The 11,189-nt window shown below is 43.5% G+C and overlaps 1 protein-coding gene across 5 annotated transcripts in view; it reads right to left on the reverse strand.

The window, feature by feature from the left end:
• Positions 1-9,233, reverse strand: part of MTHFSD (methenyltetrahydrofolate synthetase domain containing) — a 24,728-nt gene extending 15,495 nt beyond the window's left edge. For 4 of the 5 annotated variants that reach the window (XM_052686707.1, XM_052686705.1, XM_052686708.1 and 1 more), the window contains exons 1-7: positions 9,139-9,233; positions 8,891-8,994; positions 7,222-7,335; positions 6,521-6,634; positions 4,288-4,378; positions 3,889-4,001; positions 3,495-3,620 (exon numbers count right to left, since the gene is read on the reverse strand). In XM_052686707.1, the coding sequence (XP_052542667.1) occupies positions 3,495-3,620; positions 3,889-4,001; positions 4,288-4,378; positions 6,521-6,634; positions 7,222-7,335; positions 8,891-8,994; positions 9,139-9,166 (690 nt within the window). In that variant the 5' untranslated portion in view covers positions 9,167-9,233. Of the gene's footprint in view, positions 1-3,494; positions 3,621-3,888; positions 4,002-4,287; positions 4,379-6,520; positions 6,635-7,221; positions 7,336-7,381; positions 7,496-8,890; positions 8,995-9,138 lie in introns of all 5 variants that reach the window. The other variant, XM_052686704.1, reaches the window with a different exon arrangement.
• Between the last annotated feature and the right edge of the window lie 1,956 nt (positions 9,234-11,189).

The following is an 11,189-nucleotide window of genomic DNA, read 5'->3' on the forward strand; positions in this document are numbered from 1 at the left end:
AACTGATTCCATGGACTCTGCAGCAAGGGTTAGATTTGCAAAGGTGTTGAGAAGTCTAACCATGCATGGAAGCCTGCCCTGCTCATGTTTTCCCCTCCCTGCCCCCAAAAAAACACTGCCAAAACCAAAACAACAAAACAACTCAGGCCAAACTGACAGTAATTTTCTTCGGATGGCAACAGTGCCCCTTCCAAAGGTTTTGCCAGTTATGTGTGAAGTTTGTGAGCTCTGACAGAGCTTACTTTACTTTCCAAACATTCTATCAGATACCCAAATCAAAAGCTGTTTGTTGTCAGCGTCTCCCTGCTACTGCACATTAAACATCAGATCCAGGGATTCTCCCAGTTTTGGAGGCATCGTTTTGGAAACGTCTTCTCCTATTTCTATAAAATTCTCAGTAAAAATGTGATTAAAAAAAAAACAACAAACAGAAGGAAATGCTTGCTGGAATGCAGTGATTTTTCCACCAACTTCTCTCATTTCTCTCCTCCTGACCCCAAGTATTTTAATTGGTCTATATAGCTTCAATTTAAAATAAGCACTGCACAAATAACTTCGTAATTGTGACAAACATAACTGACAGCGTCACAGATAAAGATCAGAGCTCCCCATACAAAATACTAAATGAGAAAGTAGTTTCACGGATTTAGAGTTCCCAGAAACAATGGGTCAGATTTTCAAGAAAGATGAAGCCAAATAACTCTCCACTGGCATCCAAATAAAGTTTTCCAGAGTTCTCAGCTCTTAGCAGCTCTTATTGTCCTCCAAAAGCACTAAGCTTTCAAAAACCTCTATTCCAGTGCAGAAAACTTACCTGTATAAACACCCCAGTGTTGCCTTTGTATTTAGATGCGCTTCTAGAGTGTCAAACACTTAATTTGTTAATGTTTTTTTTTTTTGGTAATAGCATTGCAGCTCTTATACTTCCTTTGAAATCTTTAAAAAAAAGTTTGCATTTCTGTGACAAAAATCACAGAATGTGTTGTTGGTTTTTTTGCACCTGTTCCCATTCTTGACTCACTGCTTCCTTCCTACACAGCATATAATGAGCAAAAACACTCCAAGAGAACACACATCTCTGGGCACAGAAATTTAGGCTGGAGATGTGCATTTTGTTTACCATGCAAGCACCCTTTTGCCTCTTTGTGAGCAGAAAACAGAGCATACCTATTAATGGCTATTTGTCCTAACAGCTTCAGAACAGGACACTCTTTGCAACAATGCTTAGCAGTAATCCCATGTTTGCAAACACCTTTAATTCAGTTCCTAAGTCATTGTCTTGGCCTGATCCAGCTGAAGGACTCGTTTGTTTTTGCAAGGCATTTTACACATCAACCTCTTAGAGCAGTCTGGCTACTTTATGTTGACAAAACACCATATTCAGAAGTGAGGCATTTATCTACTCACTATCTCGAGGTTCATTTAGTTTTGCTGAGAGAAAGAGGAATACAACAGCAAAGCCAGGATTTAAAGGAGAAAAGGATACAGAGAAAAGGATGAGAAAATGAGGTAGAAGCATCCAGGAAAATCCGATGGACAAACACTTAAAATAGCCACAATCAGATCCTACATTTTTAACACCCTGACAATTGCTTGGACCTCCCAGGATTCTCTGTGCAAGAACTGATCATGGTTACCTCCACAACCACAAACAAGATGTATGCAAGCTGTTCAGCTCTCTGTGCAAGAATAACGCTAGATTCTTTCTTCACGCAAACAAGACACGCTGTTCTCATCCCAGCACAACAGCAACATTACAATCATCCCCACTCCAGTATTCTCCAGTATTTTTTTTATCTAATCAACACCAGCTCTGAAGAACAGCCAAAAGCTGTTTTGTGTTAAATTAACACTCAGCATCTTTTTTTTTTTTTCCTTCTTCTTCCTTAAAATTCAGTCGTGCAAAGTGCGTTGCTCATAGTGAAAGCTGGGTCAAATCCAGAGAGCTGTACTCTTTAGACACCACCACTAATTTTAGACACAGCTCTGCCAAGCAGCTCCTCAAGCTTCAGATGCAAGCCCAAAGGAGTTGCAACAAATATTTTGTAAGCTTTTGAGTAATATATGGTAACACTGATCTTGACATTTTCTCTGCAAAGGGAAGAAGAAATGCTAAAGTAGTGCTGAATTTGATACATTGCTTGGGGACTGACTTGACTTTCCACTAGCAAAAACTACACAGTGATTCAAGGGCCACTGCAAGAAGCTGATCCCCAGATCTTTAAAAAGATGTCACTTGCAAAGGGAAGGAGACAGGGGAAAATAAAAACATAGGGGAAAATAAAACCAGCAAGGCCAATTACTGAGGCTCCACTGACACCAAGAAAGACTACAATCAAAAGTATGTTGGCAACTCCATCCATGTTGGATAGAGCACAAGGAGTAGGCAGTGAAAACAATTACATTCAGCAATATCCTAAAAAATCATGATTCAAAAATAATTCAGTGGAAAAAATGCACTGGTGTAGAAGCAGCTTCCATTTGTTTATTTAATTGATTTTAACCTCGAGTCCTCAATCACAGTCAGGGTAAAATACTCTCCCACCATAGGAATAAAAATAGTCCTGGCTGCAATCGTTTGTTGTAGATATGTCACCTTAACAAATTTAACTCTTTTTACTTTGTAAAACTCTTGCTAACCAACAAATGATTCCCCTAAAATCATTCACTAATGTTTCCTGAGTGGTTTCTGCAAAATAAGGACATACTATTCATCATTTTACCCAATCAGGAAGGATTGGGTCTGTTCCCTAACCAGATGATTTCTGAAATGAAAATCTAACGACAAAGAAAATGTTTTCCCCATCATAAATTTACAGTGGAATGATTTAGGAAATGCTTTTCTGAAACCATTTGTGAAACTGCTGAAGTTTCTGATAATCTCTGGGGAAAAAGAACAAAAAAACTAAACCACACAGCACAATAATTATCAGTAAACACTGATATGTGATTTTAAGTGGTATCAAGTCACTGTTCTTTCACCTGAAAATAAGCTCCAGACACAAATTCATCTATCCTTTGGATGCCAACTCCAGACATTCATTAGGTAAACCACTGCAAGCCATGCTTTTCTTTTACAACCAGAGCAGCACATATTCTGCTGCTTCCCTCACTGTCTAATGCCATAAAGCTATCTCTGAAGTACTGCCTCCAGAAATTGAACACAGCCAATTTTACACAGCACTGAGGAACACAACACCTGAGGAGTAGAAGCCTCTCAGCTATGAAGGCTATCACCCTGCAAACATGACTCTCCTCCTATAACTCATTTGACAAAGTAATTCCAGCTTCAGAAACACACTTCTCATCACTGTGATCATTTAGAAGCCACTCAACATGTATGCTGTTTTTTTGTTTCATCTTACCACCACATTTGTTATTCTTGCAAGTATCTCTAAATCACTAGATGTCTTTATATGTGATTTTCCTTAAGGAATTAAAAAAAAATAAATGAGGGACTTATCAACAGAATGTTGGTAGCAGGGGTAACTTGCCTTATGCCATAGTATTCCACGTGGTTTTGGTCGTTTGCAATTAGTCTTGATAGTTCTTGTTGGTGTGAGTATGTAATCGACAGTTAAATCGTGGTCACCAAGGAGCTCTTCTGCTATGTCAACTACCTACAGGAAACAAGAGGTTTGTTAAAACCAGATCTGATAAAACTACACACAATCCTGCTGTCTTTCAACATACAAAATCTGTTAGTGACAGCGGAAACAGAGTGCAAGTGCTACACCTAAATAATTCCAAATCTCACTTCCACCATTCACAGAATGGCCAGGTTGGAAGGGACCTCAAGGATCATGAATCTCCAACCTCCCCATTTAACACTAGACCAGGTTGCCCACAGTTCCAATCTGTCATTTAAGAGTGGATATTTTAGCTTACCTGGCAGTCATGCACAATAGTAATTACAGGTGTGTCCTCTGTCACTGCTCCCATTGACACCATCATTGCATATTCCATGTCTGCATAACCTTCTCCTTTTCCAATTCTCCAACCTAAAGTGCACGAAGCAGAAGGTGTGAGCAACCAAAACATCACAGTTTCTAATTTTACTGGAGGCCAAAATAGTGGCCTGCATGCTCTAAACCACGCTGCTGCCCGTTAACATTGACTCTGTGTGACAAATCCCTGAACCCAATCCAACCAGGAAGAAAAAGACAGAACTCAAGACCACAATTAACATCCAGTGAGATTTTTGGGTCCACCAGAAAGTAGATATAGCCTGCTGACATTGTGAATCTCACAACCTCCTCCTGCAGAACTTACAGGACTTTATCTTACCTTTTTCAGAGACAGCCACTGATCCTACAACAACCAAGTCCACTCGTGCTTTCCCATCGAGACCTACAGGCACACTGTACTCTTTTATGCCCTGCAAGAAAAAGATAATTTTAGGTTCACAGAGTGCAGACTTCTAGCCAGGGAGGCTGAAAGCAGGAACATGTTGATAAATGCAAGTAACTACCCATGTTCCAAAGTGTTTCTTCCATGTATAGCCAAGTTGCAGATGGCTGGAAAGCTACCCTCTAGGGAATCCTAGAATACATTTTCTACTACAGTGAGAAGCATTTTGGCACGCTTCAGGGAGAGTCAAAAGAGGTGAGCTCTTTTCTAAGCAAGGTTACTTATTTAGGATCAAAAGCTGGTGTCTGAAACCCTCGATTCAGCAGCTGTTTCTGAAAATGAGGGCAAATGAAACTTCTTACCCTACTACAACTAACTGGAAGTCACAATACATAAATTTATGTCCATGAGCAGCATCAGAGCACTGCAACTTCTTAAAATAGCTCTCATGTACAAGTCACAGGTTAATTTAGACAGACAGACACAGCCTCAAGATGTTAAATTGTACCTAAAATTTACTGAAGCACAACCAAGTGCAGATGCTCTCCATTTCACACTATATATGCTGCACTGCTAATTTCTCCAGACCCAAATCTTTAGAAGCACATTCCAAATCTCCCAACATGTTTCCTGAGAATGCATTCCTCAACACTTTGCTGTGTGATCAATATTTAGAATGCACCACTGTCAAGCTATCCTTACCAACAATTTCCTAACTAAAACACTATCAGTGAGCAGAAAAATATATTCCTAACAAGTGAGAAGAAAAACCTTCATAGAATCATAGAATTATTTGAGTTGGAAAGGACCTTTAGTTGAACCTTACACAATCCTATCATCCTTTTTTAAACTCTCCTTGCCCCCTCAATCCCTTCAGGCTCCTCTGTAAAGGAGACATCCTAATAAAACCGTGTCTAGAGTCACATAAATGAAAGACAGTGTTGTACTTCAGCTTTCACACACGAGCTACATAACACCAACCCTCCTCAGACCAACTCAACCTTGTACTAAGCTAATCCTTACAGTAAAGAGCCAAACATTTTCAGCGTGGATCGTTTAAATCATTTAGGTTTAAAGGATGGGCAATGTTGCCATGATAATCAGTAATAACGTTCATTGCCCACTTCACAGCAGTGTGGTAAGAACTGTTTGCAGTGTGCTTTGTAAATATGAACTGTTAATAGCTTTTATTCATACTGGGGAAAAAAAAACACACTCATGGAGGTAAGATTATAGCTCAGATACCAGGCCTGAAACAACAGAAAGGTCTCTTTCAAAAGTGCTCTTCAACACTGAAAAGCTTAAGTAGTTAATGACTTTAATAGACCTTCCAACAAAGAAAGTTGCTACTAATTACCATTCATTTACAACCCTCCATTGTACACAGGATTACTCTAGAACTGCTGTTAGCAGGAGATAAACTGCAAACTGTTACATTTTCACATCAAATAACTACGCATACAAAACAACAGAGGTTTCTCTGCCAAATGACTTCAGCCGTACAGTACGACATTTTAACAGCAGAGGGCAGCAACATACTGCATTTCAAAGAAAACTGTTTTGTACTTCATTATTTTTGTACTTCATAGAATCATAGAACGGCCTGGGTTGCAAAGGAGCACAGTGCTCATCCAGTTCCAACCCCCTGCTGTGTGCAGGGTCACCAACCAGCAGACCAGGCTGCCCGGAGCCACATCCAGCCTGGCCTTGAATGCCTGCAGGGATGGGGCATCCACAGCCTCCTTGGGCAACCTGTGCCAGCGTGTCACAGCTCTCTGTATGAAAAACTTCCTCCTAATATCCAGCCTAAACCTCCCCTATCTCAGTTTAAAACCATTCCCCCTTGTCCTTCAGTTGAGGCAAAACACAGAACTAACAGTTCTTTACACTTCAGACTGAAAAAGAATTGATCTCTCATACTTATAACTCTGAATATTTTAATCAACCAGATCAGGTAAAAACTAGAAAAACTAAAACATTCCTTGTAGAGTTTACTAACTCAAAACTGCCAAAAAAAATCATAGATGGTGGATGCACCACAAAACCAGAAACAAGATATCAGTTGAACAACAGTTCAGGTAGCATCTGGTATTCCAATTTCTAGTTGGACCACTGTAACACAGCACTTTTCCAGATGTTAACTCAGACTTGGCCTACATTGTGTTCCTACCTGAGATGTAGCACATATCCGCAGTGTTTCCTTAGCTGCACCTGGAGGTGGAACAATCTTATTGAACAGCCCACTCCTCAGACGTGGTGTCGGAACCAACAGAGTTTTCCTTGCCTGTGGAACAAAAGGAGTTACCACCTTAAAAAGAACTGGGTCCCTTTTACACCAACGAAACGTTGCTACTCTCCCATAAACTTCTATGTGGCCAATTGTCTCATTTGCTCTGAGCAGTTAGCATTGGTGACCACGTAGTGGTTGTGGATGAATCCTTTTCACTACAGCAAAATTTCAGACATGGTTTTATTTAAAAAAAATAAAGGTGGGAACATAGTTTTAGTCTAAAGCACACGTTCATAGATATGTTACTCATACTAAGAAGCTAGTGAATACACACATCTGATGCACATCTGTCCCTGTGATAGATCTAAGCCAATCTGCAGCAAGGCTAACCTGATGTGTTTTTAGGAATTAGAACACAAAGACGAGGAAACAGCTCCACAAAAACATTCTAATTTACCAAAACAACATGTGCACCTTGGTCAGCTGCCAAAAAGGCAAAGATATGCTTTAACGAGCAGCCTCGTGAAGCTGAGGATGGGTAAAACTCCTGCAGGAAAACTGGGAGGAGTTGACCAAGAGGTGCTGCCAAGCACTGCACTGTTGCCCTGCTCTCCTTCTCAAGGGCACAAAAGTGCTGTTACCTGCAGCGCAGCTAGCCGAACGCCTTCCAAAGGTTTGTCTGGGTCCACTTTGATTTCACTTGCTCTGTTGAACAAATCAAGCTCTTTAATAGAGCAGCAAGCCTGATGAGACCCCTGTATGAAGACAGGAATCAAAAGAAAAGAGAATGCATTCACTTACTTCCAGCGTTAGAAAGCGAGCATTCTTCTGGGGAGCATCAGGGTTTACTTTTACAGTACTGGCAGCTTTGAACTCCTCTAAACCCAGAAGCCTTGTCGCAGCATGAGGGGCACCCTGTTTTCATAAGATATCAGCACATCACCAAGAAGCTCAAAGCAGAGAGGGGAAATTTTTACTCTTCCATACAGAGGCTGATTTTAAATATAAGGGACATGCTGCTCCCTTTGTGACACTTTCTGTGAGAATACCAAATGTCAACAGAAGCTGAGGACTTGACTAATACGTTGCAGGCTGCTGCCAAAAAATGGGATCTGGGTACTCCCTCTGTCTAACTTTGCCCCCATTCATACCTGTCTCAAAGCTGGAGTGTAGCTGTCCAAATTTCTTTAAAGAGAAGCCACAGGCTGTTTCTGAATGAACAACTTTCTGGACAAGGCTCTCTTTACTATATTAAACTCATAAAATTAAGTTTTTAATCACATGAGCTGCTAGAACTTGCAAAGCATGCACTCTCCCCACTGAGTGTTTTTACATCTGATTTCTTCTTGTTTTGAAGAGCAATAGAGGCTCCCTCCACCTACTTCAGCACCCATTCTAACACGGTGCTTCTCTACACCTTGATCAGCTTGGGTGTTTTTTTTTTCTACCTTAAGTCTATTTTGCTCTTTCAGCAAAAGGGAAGCTAATGCCCCAGTGCTGCTCATGGGCCAAAATACCTAGCACACAGCCCCACGGTGCTAGTTTGATCAGCATTTCTTGACTATACAGCAGACACAAGGGTTTTGAGCCCACATCAGCATGCTCTATCCTCCCAGGAAAAACCCTGGAACACACACAACCTCAGCTTTCATAATGTGATTTGAGTTGCAAGGTACCTTTATAGGTCACCATAGCTCAACTCCTCTGCAATGAACAAGGACACCTACAGCTAAATGAATGTCTCCAGGGATGGGGAATCCATCACCTCTGAGCTACCTGCTGCAGTGCTTCATTATCATTATTGTAAAAAAGATTTTCCTATACCCAGTCTAAAACTCAGCTCTTTTAGCCTGAAGCTTCACCCCTGTGCTGTGACTACAGATCCTGTGCTAACGAGCCTGTCCCACTCTTCCTCATAGCCCCCTTTAGCTACACTGCTCTCAGGTGTCCCCAGAGCCCTCTCCTCTCCAGGCTGAACAGCCCCAACTCCCAGCCTGTCCTCATAGTGAAAATGCTCCAACCCTGATATCATTCATGCTCTTCCTCTTGACACAGCTCCACGTCTCTCCCGTACCGAAGACTCCACATCAGGACGCAGTGCTCCGGCTGAGCACAGAGGCAGGATCACCTCCCTCGCCCTGCCGAAGGCCTGGGGGCGTGAAATTCATACACCTTCCCCATTATAAACGCGCTCACCTCACCCAGAAGGCGGCTTTACAGCCCTCTGCCACCCCCTACCGTCGCTCCGCACCCGCGCAGCCCGCAGGTCTGCGCCTGGTGGGACCGCTGCAACGCTGCGAGCCTCCGTACCTTGAAATTAGGGATGCGGTGATGCACGGGCCGTGGGAACTCAGCCAGACCGCTGGCCTCCAGGTAATCCCACACCTTCTCCCGGATGTCCCCCTTGGAGGCACCTGAAGAAGCGCAAAGCTCACGTTGCGAGCGGGCACCTCGCCGCCGAACCCCTCCATGCCTTCCCGCCCCCTCCCTCACGCCCAACTGTCGCCCCCCAGTGACGTCATTAAAGCGCCCCGCCCCTCGGCCCGCGCCCCGCTCACCCGCGCGCAGCCGCACGCCCTCCTGCATGGCGGCGCAGCCGAGGGGCGGTTCCGCCCTTCGCCCCGCTCACTTCCGCTCCAGGATACGGCGGCGTGGAGGGGACAAAAAGGCGCGAAAGCGAAGGGTGGTGATGGAGTTTCAGGGCTTTGAGTGGGGCAGGGCTGGAAGGGAAAGGAAGAATGAGCGCCCCAAGAGGAAGCCCCTGACTCAGCTCCTCCTGCAGCAATAAGCACTATGGTCTACCCTCAACATATAGCCCTGAACCCCCTCAGTTCCAAAGGGGACTGAGGTCAGATTGGGAATTTCTGTGTAAAAAGTGAGGGCGCAGGAAGAACACAGCTTTTCTTGCAATCTGGGGAAAACAAACAACAAGCAAACAAACAAACAAGACACATTTAATAAAATAAAGTCTTTAATCCATGACTATGTCGTTTAACATTATACCTAGCCTCTGTGTGGAACCCCAGGTTTACCCACTCTCACAAAGCATGCTTCTTGCATGCATTGAATGGGACACTAAGTGATTTAATGCCTCAATTTATGATTTACAGAATTAATGCATTCAACCATTAAGTTGTAAAGAAACTGGGGCTTTCCCATTCTGCCTAAGCCCGCAAAGAAAGACTGTGGAGCCCAGGATCTGCAATGGGGTGCATTTGGGAAGAGCCTTTTGCTCCCTCTATGCTCTGCTGGAGAGAGTGGGAATCCATCCAGGCACAACAGACCACCCATGTGCAGCTGGACTTGAGCATTTGAAGCTCATTCCTCCCTTTCCTACTCACGAAAAACTCTGATATTGTGGTGGGGAGTGCAGGATTGGGCATTTGGTGAGCAATTGGCAGCCTCTCTGTAATTCTGCACTGAATTTACACTCCTGCCAGGGCAAGAGGAGGCTCACAGAATGCTGTCTTCCTTCCTGGGAGCTCCTACAGACTTCACACAGGTGCAATGCCACTGTTTCCCCACTGAGATGAGTGTTGGAAGATAATGCCTGCCATTCAGCCCTTCTCATGTCTGTATGCAAGAGTCAACAACGTCTGCCTGCTTGCTGCCACCCCAAATCACTCCCAGGATGGATGTGTTTCAGCTACACTCTCTTTCTTTGAGGAAGGTAAAGCAATGGTGCCGTGGCAATTAATACATTAGCAATCAAGGGGGAGCTGAGACCCTACCAGACCACCTCCATCTCCCTAACATGTCACTTCCTGACATGGTTTTGTCTACCAAACAGACAGGCATGACCTGGCTATACAGAATCCAGGATACTTTGCCCTAGGCTGTGAAATGAATTTGCAGACAGTTGATGTCTTTCTTACCAATTCAGTTCTCTGCTTTGATTCCACGGGTCTGAAACCCTGCGTGCTCCAAATTGCTTTTCCAGTGTCTCTTCTATTCAACACGTGCTTCAGCCTTTCCCATTAGCATTGCACAGATGCCACTGGAAAGTCTCATTTTAGCAGGAATCAGACAGGGCCACCAACATCTTGTGTAAATGGAGTCAGGCTACTGGAGGGGACTGAATCATTTCTAATAACCATTTTACCAAACCGACAAAATGTTGCTTCTGCCTGCAGAGCTCACAGTTTGTGAAACCACCTAGAAAAAAGGGAGTGCCTGAGTAACGCAGGCCAGGAGAACAAACCCCAGGGTGCACTGTGGACAGTGCAGAAAGAAACTCCTTGTGCTGTGGCCATCAGTGCCCTGCAGAGCAGGCTGACACGTAAGGGCAGCCACAAAAAACAGACAAAATGCACTCGAAGGTGAACGCTGACCTACACAGAGGGTAGTGCTTGATTTTCAATACTGAAAGTTAAAAATCGGCTGCAAATTATAAAGGCAGCTTGTTTTTACAATATATTCATTGTTGCGGGTTATTAACTGGGCCAAATCTTTCTGAATACTGTGAAATGTGTTTCCATGTGTGGCTAAACAGTCTGCGATTGGATTTTTTGTGTATGTTAAGCAACCCTGAAAAAGAAGCATACTAAGGCTGGTGGGACTAGCCCTATCTAGACCATCTGAGCCCAGCAACTCATCTGCTGCTGTGGAA

This window comes from Tympanuchus pallidicinctus, unplaced genomic scaffold (genome assembly GCF_026119805.1).
Source record: "Tympanuchus pallidicinctus isolate F22 unplaced genomic scaffold, pur_lepc_1.0 scaffold22, whole genome shotgun sequence".
NCBI classification, from domain to species: Eukaryota; Metazoa; Chordata; class Aves; order Galliformes; family Phasianidae; genus Tympanuchus; species Tympanuchus pallidicinctus.